The sequence below is a fragment of the Marmota monax genome, unplaced genomic scaffold, assembly GCF_021218885.2.
Source record: "Marmota monax isolate L192 unplaced genomic scaffold, Marmota_monax_Labrador192_F-V1.1 WCK01_AAM20220418_F8-fsc00204, whole genome shotgun sequence".
NCBI classification, from domain to species: domain Eukaryota; kingdom Metazoa; phylum Chordata; class Mammalia; order Rodentia; family Sciuridae; genus Marmota; species Marmota monax.
Genome location: NW_026695247.1, coordinates 2250422 through 2267362, shown reverse-complemented (window position 1 = coordinate 2267362; position 16941 = coordinate 2250422). Strand labels below are relative to the sequence as shown.

The window sequence follows — 16941 nt, the reverse complement described above, 5'->3', positions numbered from 1 at the left end:
TTCTTTGTATACTCTGGATATTAGGGCTCTATCTGAAGTGTGAGGAGTAAAGATTTGTTCCCAGGATGTAGGCTCCCTATTTACCTCTCTTATTGTTTCTTTTGCTGAGAAAAAAACTTTTTAGTTTGAGTAAGTCCCATTTGTTGATTCTAGTTATTAACTTTTCTGCTATGGGTGTCCTTTTGAGGAATTTGGAGCCCGACCCCACAGTATGTAGATCGTAGCCAACTTTCTCTTCTATCAGACGCCGTGTCTCTGATTTGATATCAAGCTCCTTGATCCATTTTGAATTAACTTTTGTGCATGGCGAGAGAAAGGGATTCAGTTTCATTTTGTTGCATATGGATTTCCAGTTTTCCCAGCACCATTTGTTGAAGATGCTATCCTTCCTCCATTGCATGCTTTTAGCCCCTTTATCAAATATAAGATAGTTGTAGCTTTGTGGATTGGTTTCTGTGTCCTCTATTCTGTACCATTGGTCCACCCGCCTGTTTTGGTACCAGTACCATGCTGTTTTTGTTACTATTGCTCTGTAGTATAGTTTGAAGTCTGGTATCGCTATACCGCCTGATTCACACTTCCTGCTTAGAGTTGTTTTTGCTATTCTGGGCCTTTAGTTTTCCATATGAATTTCATGATTGCTTTATCTATTTCTACAAGAAATGCCATTGGGATTTTGATTGGCATTGCATTAAACCTGTAGAGAACTTTGGGTAATATCACCATTTTGATGATGTTAGTTCTGCCTATCCATGAACAGGGTATATTTTTCCATCTTCTAAGATCTTCTTCTATTTCTCTCTTTAGGGTTCTGTAGTTTTCATTGTATAAGTCTTTCACCTCTTTTGTTAGGTTGATTCCCAAGTATTTTTTTTTTTGAAGATATTGTGAATGGAGTGGTTGTCCTCATTTCCATTTCAGAGGATTTGTCGCTGATATACAGGAATGCCTTTGATTTATGCGTGTTGATTTTATATCCTGCCACTTTGCTGAATTCATTTATTAGTTCTAGTAGTTTTTTTGTAGACCCTTTTGGGTCTGCTAGGTATAGAATCATGTCTTCTGCAAATAGTGATAATTTAAGTTCTTCTTTTCCTATTTTTATGCCTTTAATTTCTTTCGTCTGTCTAATTGCTCTGGCCAGTGTTTCGAGAACTATGTTGAACAGAAGTGGAGAGAGAGGGCATCCCTGTCTTGTTCCAGATTTTAGAGGGAATGCCTTCAATTTTTCTCCATTCAGAATGATGCTAGCCTGAGGCTTAGCATAGATTGCTTTTACAATGTTGAGGTATGTTCCTGTTATCGACAAAGTACAGCATCCCTTTATGTTCAAAACTCTAGAACCCCTAGCTTCTTAGGAGGCATGCAGACTCGGAGAACATGGCCTTCACCGTTCTGTGTTGTTCCCACTTGACTGCGCCTGTACCACCAGGAGCAGTGCTTTACGTGCCGCAGTGGGTAAGGACAGCACTGGCTCTGCTCAGAGGCAGCTTCCGGATCGTTCCGCATGTAACTCTACATGGCGACAATGGCATCCGGTTTTGTGAATCTGTCTGCCTGCCTCTGCAGCCCATCAGAAGCCCAGGTGCAGCCCAAGAAAGGATTGCCCAGAGGGCAAAGGCCACCCTGGGCTTCCTCTGCACTGTGAGCTCCTCTGCTCTCCAGGCTCGGGGTGACTGACTTCAAAGGGGCAGGAAGGAGGAGGGGAGTGCAGGGTGGGTGGGAGGCCCTGGAGCTGAAAAGCCGAGTACCTTTGCTGCCCTTTAGGTGCCCTCACCCCGCCTTCCCCTCAGACTGCAGCGCTGTCCCAGGGGGCCTGCGCCACCCATGTGGGAGTCGTCTAAATTACCCACAACAACTATCCTCAGAGGAGCTGCGAGCCCACTCAGGGCCCCTCAGGCAGATAATAAGAGCAATACTTCTCAGAGCTTCCTTGCTTCATTACTTGCTGCAGCTTTGTAGTTAACTGAGAATCTATTGCTCCCGGTGCTAATAAATGGTTTATCTTCCTGGACTTCCATTACTTAGAGGATGGCATCACTGTCAAATCTTCTATTTGGCTGATGTGATGTGGGATTCCGGTGTGTGTCTCACAGGAACCCAGGGCTACGTCCTTGTTCTGGTTCTGCCGTTGGGTAGAGTTGATGGGAATGAGACTGTCGGTGCAGCAGGCCTCATCTCCATCACACCCTGCGAAGGTTCCAGGCTGTGAACTTCCTGGTCTCTGGTGGCCTCCTCGTGAAGAGGAATGGCTTGATTTGGGGTGACAGGGTAGACTGCGCGTATTGCTTTCCAAATACTCTGAGCTGATGTGAGAGCAGAGACATAAGGGCAAGAGCCAAGGGAGGACTTGGCACAGCAGCACCCTGACCGAGAAGAAGAAAGAGTTCTTGATTTTGTTGGAACACAGTTTAGGAAATAGTTCATCTAAATCTGTCTGTAGCTAAGAGGACAGAGCAGTGACCCTCGAGAGGACACACTGTGACTTCCCATTACACAAACAAGACGTGACAGCCTTAGCCCACGCCGGTCCCCTTCCTTCTTCTCTACTTTTCCACTGTGACTCCTGGTTAACTCCTAGCCACTCTCTCTTCTCAGACTCTGGAACAGTCTTCCTGACCTCCCAGAGTGGGTCAGGTTTCCCACACACAGCTCCCCTGTGCCCATCAATCATTTTCCTTCTCAGTGCTCACCTCACTGTGCTGAGTTCGTCTTTCCCATGGTATTCAAGGAATTGAAAGGGACCCCTGCCCTGTGCAGGGAGTGAACTGATTTGCTTATTGCTCATCTTGGTCTAGAGTAGGGGGTCAATAAATATTGCATGCATGGATGGATGGATGAACAGATGGATGGGTGGATGGATGGACGGATGGGTGGATGGATGGATGGATGAACAGATGGATGGACAGCCAACCAGGCAGACAGTAATGCAGGGATGGATAGAAAGATGGGTGGATGGATAGATGAATGAACAAATGGAGGAAGGCTGGGCAGGATGCATATTAAAAGTTCTGGGAAATGGCTATTATGTCCCAACAAAATTTCTTGTTAATATATTTATGTAATCCTAGAAAAACTTTTATTTTATAATTTAGAGCAATGCATTTTAGTTATAATCGCTTCCTTGATTGCATCCTGAAAATGCCTCCCTTCAATTTTGATAAGGTAACAAAATCAGGGTCTTTTTTTTTTCTCCAAAACTTCCCCAGGCTCATCACTTTTACAAGAATCCTTTCAGCTCTGAGGCACTCAATGAAACAGAAATGAAACTGTGAACACATACCTTTACAGCAAGGAATTTAGATAAGGATAATTGCTCTCCCTCTGAACTTCTGGATGGATACTGGCTAGCCACCTTACTTTCCTGGGCAAGTCTTCAAGAGAGTAGTAGCATCCAGATGTCATCCTCTGCTAGATACTAGAAAGAGTATTCAAAGTATCCCCCCTTTTTTTTCATGCACACATGCTTTTATTTACTTTGAATCAAAGGGTCACAAAAATCATTTCTAAGGTCAACATCAAGCAAATAGAAAGGTGCTTTAGAAATCCAGTTGCCTTGGAGTTTATTTAAACTAAGAGGAAAAGGTCACAATGTTTTCATGCAACACATATTTGGCTTTGTAAACAACAATTGTGGCAAAAAGCAGAAAGACTTAAGGAAAACTGAGCTTGTGATCCATACAAAACGCCAACATTTTGGATTGAACACAATGAAATATTTCACCTTTTGAAATACTGTGACAGCCCTTCTTTAGCTCTCTGCCTATCACCCCACCTTCCCTGCAACTGCGGGGAAACTCACAAACTCACTAAGCGTCTATCCTGTTAACCCTTGCATGGCACAACAGGTACCAAGCAAACATCTCGGGCTGAAGGCTCCTGACTCCCGCTCACCCCGTCTGTGGCACCACAGGCTGGTACAAGCAGCAAAAACTGGAGTCCTGGCATCATCCTGAAAGCACACTCCAGCGGGTGCAGCCCGGTGACCCTAAGCAAAATGTCCCCAACAGAGAAGGAAAGCAGTTGAATCTTAAAAAAATAAACACACACACCAAGAGGCACAGGCCACATAATGACATTACAGTAAGAAGTGAACTAATATACAGCCGTGGTCCCATAGGGTTAGAATCCTGCAGTGATGTAGCCACTTATCCTTGCAGTGCAACACGGGACTCAGGTCTGTGGCGGTGCTGGTGTCAACACACCTACAGGGCTGACAGTCGCCTGAAAGTAAAGCACCTACAATTGTGTACAGCACATCGTCCTCTGTAATGATGATCAACAGCTGGTTTAGTGTTTACTATACTGCTCTTTTAATTGTTGTTTTAGAGTGTACTCGTGCTAGTTATTTCTTTAAAATCAACTGTAAAACAGCATATCAGGTGATGTCGGCTGCAGGCTCGTACATCTCTCATTGACCTGTCTCTTATTGCATCATCGTCTCTCTCTGCTAGATCTAAGCTCTAGATGCTTTGCCCACCGTGGCCTAGGAGCAGCGTGCTGTACTGTACGTAGCCCAGGTCTGTGCTAGGCTGTGCCGTCGAGGTCTCTGCAGAAGTGCTCCATGACGTTTGCATTCCATAGAACACATCCCATCGTTACGTGACGTGGGACTCCACATCCACATGCATGTTATGGGTTTCCAATTAAACTATCCCACTGAAGGAAGTGAGAACATGGCCAGCGCCCTTGAGATGCAAGAGGGGCCAGTTGACCCCTCCCAGCCCTGAAATCTTCACCAAGGACTTTGCGATTGAGGTTTTCCTGCAGTGTTGAACAATGATGTCTGGTTCTTTAAAAGCCTTGTGTGATGCTAAAGCGGTCAGACACCCCCTACCCCCAACATGTGCTTTGTGGCTGACTGTTCAACATCAGCTTCCTTCTGTGTCCCTCGGGGATCCTGCTCCAGCCTTTGGGGGCTTTGAGGACATAACACTGCTCTGACCTCACTGCCCTGAGGCCCTTTTCAGATAGGACCACGAAGTGGCCTCACCTGCCAATAGGACTGGATAGACCATGCGTGGGTCCCAGTGCAAAATGGAAATGCAGGACCCTTGTTCAAAACAATCACAAAGTTGCTTAGGGGCTCGATGAGTTGCCGAGGCTGGCTTTGAACTCGTGGTCCTCCTGCCTCCCCTTCCTGAGCCACTGGGATTACAGGTGTGCACCACCACTTAGCGAGACCCGTCTCTAATTAAAGAGGAAAAGGGACTGGGGATGTGGCTCAGTGGTTAAGCACCTCTGGGTTCAATACCCAGTACAAAAAAAGAATCATGAGGAACGGAGGCCAGTGCCACAGAACGTCACAAGCAAGGTGCCCGGGCTGGGAAAGTCAGTACAACACACTTGACAAAAACAGAGTCAAGAGAGAATGAGTCAATCTCTGCACAATCTAGCATTAGCACACTCTGACTGGGCCATAAATCACATCGAATGGGAGTGTTTTCAGCTGCTCTGATAATGACCTTGTGGCTCCTGGTGGGAAATGAGGGTCTGTCTTTGTCGGAGGGAAGAGGGGGCCTTCTGGGGAGGAATCCTGGCATGTGGGGAGGAGGCCACCAGCAGCTTCCCCTCGGGCTCCTCCTGCAGGAGGAGAGCCTGGGAGGCCGAGGGAGGGGAGGGCCCAAGAGGGGAGGGCGGCAGGGAGAAGAGCCAGCCCTATGGCAGCCTCCCACACACAGGCAGCTGCCAGGGCCTGGCCTGAATCCACCAAGACCTTATGTAGGGGACCGGCTGGGCTGGCCATGGACCTCCCCTTCTCCTGCCCTGAATGTGGGCCACCCCAGGGCAGCACAGGGCTCCCAGGGATGGCATGGCCTCTTCTCCCAGTGGCTGCAGCCTGTCAAGGACGAGGCGCCCAGTCTGCAGGCACCACCTTGACGCCCACATGGGCAGGAGAAAGAGGCCACAGACGGGGACCTCCAGCCTCCACACTTGGAAAGGTGACTCCGTAGGGTTTGCCTCCCACAGCCAAATTTCCTCAGCCCTTCCCACAGACTGGGGACAGGCTATGGGCAAGATGTGGCCTCTCCAGGGAGAACACACTATAGGGGAGAAGTAACTCTCTTCATTTAAGAGTGATCCAAATGGATGGAGGAACATGAAGCCCCCAGAGGCTGAGCTGTCCACTAGCCAGATGGTAAAGACTGACAGGGAGGACAATCACCTTCTTCCTGGGGTGGGCACCATCTGTGCTCCAGAGACAATGCGAGGACAAAAGCAGACTGACGCAAAACCACCCTCCAAGGACAGAGGTCACTCCGAGAGGCAAGCTGCCCAGAAAGGACACCAGATCTGAGGGAGGGACTTAGGAAAGTGGCTTAAACTATATATTCTGGGTTCAACGTCTGTATCCCCAGGTAGCTAAGATCCGGATGGGCAGAAACCTTGTCTGTCATGTCCCCAGGGTCTATACAGCAACAGCTCCACAGGTGTGTGTTGAATGAATGTGTGAACTAAAAAATGAGTTAAGGGACTTGCAGTGTTTAGCACAAGCACAGGGGATGGCATCCAACAGCAGCCTTCGGTCCTTGGAAGAGGACCAGATTTGAAGGAGGGAGACACCCAGCCAAGTCTTTCTTCCTGGGTTCCCAGGGGGAATTAAACATTAATTAAACATTAAAAACCCCCCTCCAGCCCCAACAAGACGTTCCTAGGGAGGTCGTCTAGACAGTTCTTCTCGAACTTTCATGTACACACAGACACCTGCAGATTGGGTAGAAATGCAATTCCCAGGCAGCGGGCCTGGGGGAGGCCTGAGACTCTGCACTGCTAGCAGGCTCCCAGGAGATGCCGATGATGCCGGACCAAGGTCTCACCTGAGCAGCAAGGCCCAGTGGACACTACTTTGAGTGGCTTGGGGTCTTCTGATTTGACCTGCATTTAAGCCTGATCTGAACATCCAGGCTGACTCCACACCCAAGGAGAGCAAAAGGTCAAGGCTACTCCTGGCCTTTTACAAAAGGGAAAGCCAGCTGGGCTGGCCATTCTCCCCTCCCTTCTGTACCAGTCCCTCACTCTCCACCAGCTTTTACAGGCCAGCTGTCCCAGGAAGGGGCTGTGAACTTGAAACAACCTGAAGGTCATGGGCAGCCTCCCATTTCCTAGCAGTATGTGCCCTCCACCTAGAATGTTGGGGACCTGGAATATATCTGTCATCACAGAAGACAGCATGCACAGGAGGAAGGGAGAGGACATGGTCCTGGGCCTCAGGAGCCAGTGACCACAGGGTGTGCTCTTGCACAGCTCGTGAGATGTAGCCTTCAGCATCTGTGCACTTGGGGACACGGTCTATGCCTCCGAGCACCTCAGGAAAGCCATGACATCCCTGTAAGTGGGGAATGCTTTCTGGTTAGAGGTCTCAAGGGACAACTATGCAGGGTGTTGGGGGTCATGAATCGGCTGGCTAAGTGCACCAGGTATATTGATGGGGGAGCCAGAGCAGCCATGCTCCAGGCTTGCCTGAACTCTTTAAGGAACACAAATGCCAGGGCGGGGAAACTTCGGTTCTCATCCCACGACCATGGGAGCCACAGTGACCTGCTGAAAGCGTGGAAGCTGAAACGCAGGCTTCCTGTTGAGTCTCCAGAATTGGGGAGCAGTTCATCTCAGATAAGCAAGACTGTCTCTACCTGTTGCTTGGTGTTGCTGTGCCACTTCCTGGAATGTGGTATCTTTTTATTCTGAAATAGTTTCAGGTGTGCAGGCCAAGTCGCAAGCCTGGCTTTGGCACCTGTGACCGTTTTGCCCAATGTGATGTCTTTTGGCTCCTGGAACTCGCTCCTCGAAGACCCTAGAGGGGTGTGCTTTATTTGACCTTGGCTTTCTCTACTGGGTCCTGCACAGGGCTCTGCAAGCGGAGCAGGTGATTGAGGTCAGGTTAGAGCAGTACCGTCCAGCCCAGGGCAGTTAAGCGTGAGAGGGATGCTCCTGAGGACCGGGCACCTCTCTTTCATTCTCCACGCATCCTGGGGTCTTGGTTTACTGAACAAACAGGTCAGTCACAGGAGTCTACCACATCTCACCCATCAGAGCCCCTAGGTGCCCTCAACCTGGTAACAGCCATGTCTTCCTACTCAGATTCTTTCTCCTGATTTCATTCATCAGCAGTTGCCCAAGGCCACTTCCTCTGGGAAGTCCTCCAGACCCCTTAGATGCCCCAAACCGGCCTTGCCAGGGTCCTTGTCACCTCCCACACACTGTGTCCTGCTCAGTAGCTGCCACACACTCGCCCCAACAGCCACGATAGATAGCTGTGGCCAGGCTCAGTGGCTCTGCACCTGACATCAGCAGTCCTCAGTCCTGACAACTCTGCTGTCCAGACCTGTCCCATCCAGGCCCTTCTCCCTGAGCCTGTGCACACCTTGGGTGTGGCCACCATCAGCTCCTAAAGCTGTTCCTCCCTCCAGTCATGCCTTCCTCTGAGCCAGTGTTTTCCAGATTATAAATCAACTCAGTAGCAGGTAATAAAGTCAAGTTCATAAAGAAGAGGAGAGGATAGGGGAATAAGGATGGGTAACGCAGAATATAGATGATCAACACATGGTACATGTCTACATAAATATGCCACCATGAAACCCATTATTTTTATAATTAATACGCACTAATAAAAGTAATAGGATAAGCCAGGTGTGGTGGTTGTATACCCATAACCCCAGCAATTCAGAAGGCCGAGGCAGGAGGATGGCAAGAGCAAAGCTAGCCTCAGCAACTCAGCATGGTCATAAAAAATAATAAGGGCTGGGGATGTGGCTGAGTGCTTAAGTACCCCTAGGTTGGTACCAAAATAAATAATAGGATAGACTGTAACAGAGCCCATTGTGCTCAGTAAGTACAAGTAACTTTGTCTCAGACGTGTGATAGCTGCATGTGTACATGCATGTGCATGAGCGTTGGGTTTCATTCTGACATACTTCCTCCGTGGATCATGATCACCAAAGCTTGACGGCGTCCTTCTCTCTCCCCACAGTGGAGAGCTGGCCTGCCACTCCTACTCCACATATGCACGGCCTTTACATGAGCCCTGCCCTGTCTGACCTCACACTCAGCACTCAGCCCAGGGATCCTAAGGGACCCAGGCTCCCTCATGTTGGGCCGTTGGATGTACTACCTCTTCCTGGGATAACTTTGTACACTCTCCCAGCTAGTTTTTACCTGCCCTTCAGGACTTAGGTGTCTGGTCTCGACCTGTCCTGCTCTCCCCAAGAATGGATTCGGTGCCCAGGGTGGCAGAGCCCTGGTTCCCTATCCAGGACCCCTAAGGAAGCCTCAGTCAGAAGCTGAAAGAGCACAGAGAAATATTTACACCTCAGGAGTGAGCAAACAGCACCACAGCGCCCATCCTGTGGGTCCCAGAGCATCTTGGACCTCCAGCCCCGAAACTGTGGGTGACCATGTGGCCCGCACCCTACCAATCTCTTAATCCCCTGGAAGGCAGAAGCTGGCCCCACCCATGGCCAGAGCGTGGCCAGGGTGGAGGCACTTCATAAATGTTTTGAATGGATGAGACAACACCTAGAGTTAAGAGATGTCAACCCCAGCCCTCCAGGTTGACAAACCACAAGCCTCCCAAGGGCTGTGGCCCTGTGAGCCACCTGGGACCATCCTGCCCTGTGGCAAGCACGGGTTTCAGAGAATGTTTACCAGTGAACCTGAGGCCCCGGGGAGAGATTTCTTAAGAGATGCCCAACCCCTTATTTGGGGCCTAAGTAAGTTTTGAACTGTTGTGCTGTTGGGTCCTGAATGATGGCAGGTTATGAGCAAAGCTTTGTGCATGAGGGGGCGGTGGGGTAGTTCCTGGGTTTGCGTTTCTGCCTCAATTCTACAGGAAGGAGAAGACAGGAAGGAAGTTCCCTGATGAACTTGAACACTTTGTCACAGATGTGGCTGTGCCCAGACCACCTCCCTGGCCCACATTTCAGGAGGTCAGACTGTTTGGTGTTGGCCAGAGACCTCTCAGAAGGGAGGAGTCATGGGGAAGCCTTGGGGCAGAACTTGACAGTCTGGGCTGAGGGCAGAGACAGCAGAGAAGCGCACCCAGCCCACAGGACCCCAGGGGAACTAGGCAGACCATAATTCCAGCAGCAAAAAACTCTCCAAATGGGGCCTATAGTCCCAGTTTCTTCTTCCCGCTGACCCTGATGTAGCGTTGCCAACCTAGTCGGGGAAATGGGGAGTGACGAGAAACATGTTAAGCATGTATTTGGCCTCAGTTTCCTAATCTATAAAAGTGGGGAGAATGATGGAGCCCACCTCACCTGGGGGTGAGGGCTAAGCCAGAGCAGGGGCTGGGTTGGTCCCACACGGCAGTGTTATGGTTGGGTTGTCACCCTCCGTGGACATCATGAGGAGGGAACAATCAAAAGCAAGACGGTCTAGAGGGGTGGGAGGGAGGGGAAGCAGCCAGGCAAGGCCAGCCGGCCTTTCCCATCCAGGGTGGATGTAGGTATGTGGCTCCCTGCTCTGCCTGGTCCTGGGGTCTCCATCTTTTCATGAAGCTATTGTCCTGCACCAGAAGCAAAGGTGCAGCCAGACTCGGACAGAGAGCCGTGGGCCGCAGGTAGACCAGTGGAAGGAGTCTGCAGGATCCTGAAACCGATCGTTCATGAGCTGCTCGGCTGCCCAAGTTCAGGGTCAGCCTTGTCTGCACATGGGTAGGGAGGGACACTTTGGTGCTCCCCCCATTCCTCTTCACTGTCACAATCATGGGGCTCTCTGGCCAGAGGGGGCTCCCTTAGCTCAGTTCAGTTCAGAGACTTTGCAGCAAGGCAGGAGTCAGGGGATTCCCCAAGGTCACAATAATGCAAATGCTGCTGACTATTTCTATCTATCTATCTATCTATCTATCTATCTATTTATTTAGGCAGGGTCTGGCTGTGTGGCCCCACTGGCTTCATGCTGGCCATCCACCTGCCTCAGCCTCCCAGACAGCAAGCATCACAAGGGGTGCATAGCCACTTCCTGTTCTTCCGTTCACTTTCTGTTTGGCTTCGTGTATCTGTTTATTTGTTTTACTTCTGGCTCTTGGATCTACAGGATATCTTTAATGAGCCTTACGGTAAATGCTCCTCGTTAACATTAAGGTGCACCAGACCTGGCCCTTCTCAGTTTCTCAGGGAAACCCTCCAAGGCTCCTCAGCTGTGATTAGAAGTCAATGAAATTAAAACGTCTAATACGGCTCTTGAAAGCCTCCAGAGCAGCAGAGAGCCCCTGGCCCTGTCCACAGACCAGGGAAACCCACTTCGGCTCACCCCACCGTCCTGAGGCAAGGCCAGGGCTGTGGGTCCCAGGGCGCAGACTCCCTTCCGGCCTTTGCCATCCCTGCTCCTCCCCGAGGAGCCGGGCTGCAGCAGCCTGGGGCCTCCTCTGCTGCCTGCCCCAGCTTGCTCCTTGCTAGAAGGAAAACACCCGGCACGTTCATGACTGGGGGGGCTGCCCGGGTGCTTTCATCTTGGCTTAGTCCAGTCAGGCCTTTTCAAACGTACACTGAGCACCAAGGTGCCCAGCAGAGTGCTAGGTCATGGGAAAGGCAGTCCTTAAAGTCGTCAAGAAAGTCCAGAAACATAACCCTTCCCCAAGACCATGATGGTACTGAGTGAGTAGCTGAGTACCAGGCAGCCAGAGCCCGGGGAAGACCAGGCCTGGCCCAGAGAGCTTTGCCAGTGACTCTGATCAGGCTCCGGAGGGATCATCCTCTCCCAGCCACTCTTACAGAATCAGGAAGGCACACTTTTCCCCAGAGTGGAATGTGTCTAGGGTCTTTTTCTCATCACAAAGTTGACACATACTCTACTGAACCTTTCACTCTGAACCTCAGTCTTCCGTCACCTCCACACTGTCTCACCTCCTGCCAGAAAGTCTTTGTTGGAAGGTCTGTGGGTGCCACCAGACCCATTTTAACGCATATGGAAACCTTTACAAGTCCAGTCACAGGAGCATCTTCTGTGTGATTGTCACTCAACAATGGAACGGGCTCCGGGAAAATAGGGGACGGTGGATTATTTTGTTGGTTCTTTGTCTATTGCAATGATAAGTAAGCCCCATCTGGACTTTAGCCACCCCGATTTTCCAGGAGTGGAGGATTTGGTGGGACAGGACACTAGACTAGCATCTTCCTGGGGTGCTACGGAGGGCAGCTGAGGCTGGAGGGTGGGGCTGCTCCAGTGCATCAGATGTGACCCCTCACCAACCTCTCTGTATATATCTAGGCCTTACGTGCTTCTCCTAAATGTGCATTCTCCAAAAATCTCACGGAGCGAGGCTTCAAGTCTGGGGGGGACCACTCAGGGAGTTTTATTCTTCTCAGGAGCAATGCCCCCTGCCCCACCCCGATAACTGGTCTTCTGTGGCTCTCTGCCGTTCCCTGACTCTTCACACAGCTCTCCCTCATTCTCCAGCTTGATCTCTTTATTTACGATACATAATCGCTTGACTGCTTCTCTTCTTAATGCCTTTGGGTTGTTATAGAGACAAAGTTCAAGGCTAGGAAGGAAGAGGAGAGAGAGAGAGAGAGAGAGAGAGGAAGGAAGGAAGGAAAGGAGGGAGGGAGGAGGAGAGAACAATGGTTTCCCATTTGCCATCATCCCCAGCTCCCTGCACAGGATTTTCTTGTGTGGGATGGGTGATTATTGATTTCCATGACCCGTGATAAGGACAGGAGGCGGGAAGGTCTTGGCAGGGGTATTCCCAAGGCCCAGTTTGACTCCTGGTCTGTGTCAGTACCGGATTCTAGAAGATTCCTCAGCATCTACAGTAGGGCATGCTGTTATGTCACTAACTCACCCCCAGTGTCAACTCAGTGACCAAAGTGGCAGCTGGGGAATTTAGGCACACACACATGAGAAAATCATCTCTCTTGGTACAGCCGGGCTAATTAATACCCAAACTCCCAGGTAAAATTGCTTTAAGTTAGAGACCCAAGTCCCCCCTTCATAAAATGAACAATTAAAACAACACCTCCTCCTACAAAGCCATGCATTACTGCAACAGTTCACCTGAAAAGCACGTGAACCCCAGCTATAACCATCCTCCTTCCTTTAAGTAGCTGTGTAACCGTGGGCAAGTCACTCAACCTCTCTGGCCTTCAGTTGTCTTAACCTTACAGTGAGATGGTTGGACTTCTACTACAATTCTCTGACTCAACCACTTTGATCAATGACCCATGCTTCACAGAGAAAAGAAAGACCCTCCATGGGGCTGGGAGAGCAGAGGCAGGGGACAGACCAGACGCTGGTACCCAGCAGCATCTCCAGGGGTCCTCCTGCTGCCCTGGAGTCTGGGGATCAAGCCTGGAGCACCCCGAGCTTTAAGCTGGGGTAAGGCCAGCTTGCCTGAGGCTCTGTGAGCACATCAGACACTGGTCCCCGCCCCAGGTGTAAGAGCAGGCCCTCAGCATGCTCCAGCCCTGTCTCAAGGGCTCTTTGGGGGCATGGTTGGGATGCAGCTGAGGGCCACAGAGTCAGCCCAAGGGACATGGGGCTGGGACACAGCTTAAAGTCTGCCTTTTCTCTAGGGGGGTCCACGCTGTCTGCTGGAAGGCGCCTTCCGGTATGTCCAGTGAGGCACGACAAAGGCAGCTGGAGAGAGGCTGGGGGCCACTGCGGCACCCAGAGGTGCTGACGGAGCGTGTCTTTCAGGTGAACTCCCGGGAGAGCATGGCCCACGAGGAGGACTCTAGGTGGACGCCCTGGCTCCCTGTCCTGGTGGTAAGTGGCTCTGAGCACCTGCTCACACTGCATCCTCAGGATGAAGGAGGTCCCCCCCCTCCCTGGCCAGTTTCCCAGCAGCCTCCGGGGTCTCCATTTCCCCAGCTGTAAAGTGGGCATAATGGCCGCAGCCCCTCTTTCCTGGGGTTTGTCTGAGGGTGAACTAGGATCAGGCCTGCCAAGCACCAAACACCATCTGTGCTCACTGGTGTGATTGGCGGCTCCCTTTGTAGGGCTCACGGGTAGAGATGACGTCCAGGGCTTGTTGGTGTTGTGCTCTCCGCAGCCTTGGGCCTGTGTGATGGGTCCACACTTGTGGGCCCTGCAGCTGAGAAAGATCCAGAAGATCCTTCCTTCCAGCACTCCTCCTGGGGATGAGGGTGGGCCAACAAGTGACTAAAACGTCACTGTGTGGAGGAGCCCCACTGTTTAGGCTCAGGACAGGAGGCCCCCTCATCCTGGGCCTTGGAGAGAATCCAAGATTCATGGGTGATGAGAATCTAGAGCAGCCTTAGTGAGGGGCTGGGCTTAGACAGCAGGGTGAGGAGGAGATGGCTGTGGGTGGGCATCTGCTGGCAGGAGGCAGGGGTGGCCAGGCCCAGCTGCTGACAGCCCGCAGACTGAGCACCGGGGGACCGCTCACTAGCTTGGCCCTCTTCTGGACTGAGCACCCAGCACCACCAGGGCACTTCCTTCCCAAACCAGCCCCAAGCCCTCTGAATGCCGACCCTGATTAGGGATGTACCTCAAGGAGGCGTGGAGCCTAAAACGACCCCCCTTTTGTGGCAGGTGTCCCTGATGTGCTCAGCCAGAGCAGAGTACTCCAACTGTGGCGAGAATGAGTACTACAACCAGACCACGGGGCTGTGCCACCAGTGTCCCCCCTGTGGGCCAGGGGAGGAGCCATACATGGTAAGGACAAGCCCGGGGGCTTGCTGCCATGGTCCCGACGTCCTGAGCTGGCATTGTGGTGTGAGAGGTGTGCAGGGTAAATCAGGACAGTCACCTGTGGCCGCTGGACATTGAGACCGAGTGGCGTGAGCTGTCATGAGCCCAAGATGTGCTTTCCTGCTGAGCACACGTCAACGGGTTTCTCAGGAGTTCTTCATTTTTCTAGAGAATGGCTTTCCGATTGTGCCCTGATTAAAGAGGTGTCAGAAGCGTGACTGAAATGCGACGCATCTCCCTCCTCTGGGAAGCTGAGCGTGATTCTCTGTGAAGCGCTAAGAATCATCTAGGCTTTCAGTCCCCGGGTTCTTGTAGTGTGCTGAGAAAAGTTGGACTCCCAGGGCTGGTCTACTCATGGGACATTCCAGGAGCCAGTGGAATCTGTTTCAGGGACCTCAGAAGAGGAGCAGCATCTGAGACCCAAGCCCAGAGGGGAGGGAGTGAGCTCAGAGCTGGAGCCAGGAGATGAGGTTTTGCAATTAGGATGAGACAGGTGGCTGAGGACAGCAAAAGCAGCATCTGGGAAAAGCTGGTGTGTCAGTGCCTTGCTGCTGTGCTGACCCATGTCCTCTGTCCGCTTCCTTGGCCAGTCCTGTGGCTACGGCACCAAAGATGAGGACTACGGCTGCGTGCCCTGCCCAGCAGAGAAGTTTTCCAAAGGAGGCTACCAGATCTGCAGACGCCACAAAGACTGCGAGGGCTTCTTCCGGGCCACCGTGCTCACACCGGGGGACATGGAAAACGACGCCGAGTGTGGGCCATGTCTCCCTGGGTGAGTGGGGACCCTGCAGGGCTGACCCCTGAACAGTGATGGCATAGGGCCACAGACCCTTTGACAAGGCCCATGGGCACCGGAGACCTTAGAGCAGTGTCATGCCTGCCCCTCATCCCATTCCACAAGGGCAGCATCCAGGATGGTGAGTCCTGTCACCAGGTGCCCTGTCCACACCTCTTACGTGGACACTCATCATCGTGCATCTTCTGACTGCCCAAGTGAAACAAATTTGCTGAACAGTTACAACAAGACAACACATGTAAAACCTTCTGAAAGAAAAAAAAAATATTCTACGTGAAAGTATTCTTGTTAATATTCTGGAAAACCTGAGGGGTAAAAACTACTCATAAAAAATGTTTGAGTCAGATGATGCCTGTAATTCCACCGCAATTATGTTATGTATCAAAAGTCTTCCCCAAAAAGTGAAAATGCAATTAGCCTAAAAGACAGAAAGATTTAATCTTCCTGTTTTCCAGGGAGGACCCATTAGTAAATTCTGCCTAGGACCAGAAACATAACCACCTTGACACCCAGCATGCTAAACCGCAGCTGTTGCTGCTGCTCCCTCTAGTGGCCACAAAACATAATGCTTTTCAAGGACGGCAGAAAAGCAGGGCCTGCCTGATGGAGGTGGTGCAGGTGGTGATGGAGGAGATGATAATGATGACGCGGGTGGTCAGGAAAGTGATGGTGGTGGTGGTGGTGGTGCAGTTGGAAGTGGTGATGGAGGTGATAATGATGATCATGGAGTCACGGAGGTGATGATGGAGGTGGTGGTGATGATGATGGGCATGACGGTGCAGGTGGTGATGGAAGTGATGATAATAGTGATGGATGGAGGTGATGAGGAAAGTGATGGTGGTGGTGGTGGTAATGGCAGTGATGGTGCAGGTGGAAGTGTTGGTGGAGGTGATAGTTATAATCATGGAAGTGATGATGGAGGTGATGGTAACAAGACAGGTGTTTTGAATAGCACACTTCACTTCACAATGTGCTTGCATAGATGTCTCCCTGGACATGTATCAATTTAAGAGGAGGAAGAAAATAAGAAGATGTATCCAAAAGAGGACATGGAGAATTAGCAATAAGAAGGACATACACAGTAGGAAGACCCACCAACTTCAAGACAGATGGAAAGCAAATTAACTCTTTACCATGAGGAGATATGGTTTAAACTCACCCCAAATAACCTCATTCAAATTTTGTTACTAAGAAGCATGCCCATCTGTGGCTTCCACCTCTGTCTATCTGTTGGTGACGATTCCCCTTCCACCCTCCAGTATTTTGTCTCTCTGGCTTAGGCTTAGCTCCCCAAATATAGAATCAGCTGTCCAAATACTGGCTGGACAACCCTATGCCAATGTCCCCAACACAAAGTGAATCAAACATATTTTTCAAGTGAATCTATAAAGCAGGAGGTTAGGTACCTGACACAGAACCTTATTTTCCAATATGCAAACAAAAGCAGATAACAAAAAACTGAGAGGATATTAGACTATTCTCTTAGAAAATAT

The 16941-nt window shown here is 50.8% G+C and overlaps 1 protein-coding gene across 2 annotated transcripts in view; it reads left to right on the top strand.

Moving 5' to 3' along the window:
- Window positions 1–16941, top strand: part of Edar (ectodysplasin A receptor) — a 91455-nt gene that overhangs the window by 48801 nt on the left and 25713 nt on the right. For both annotated transcript variants that reach the window (XM_046420249.2, XM_046420248.2), the window contains exons 2-4: window positions 13636–13704; window positions 14494–14616; window positions 15243–15424. In XM_046420249.2, the coding sequence (XP_046276205.1) occupies window positions 13654–13704; window positions 14494–14616; window positions 15243–15424 (356 nt within the window). In that variant the 5' untranslated portion in view covers window positions 13636–13653. The remainder of the gene's footprint in view (window positions 1–13635; window positions 13705–14493; window positions 14617–15242; window positions 15425–16941) is intronic.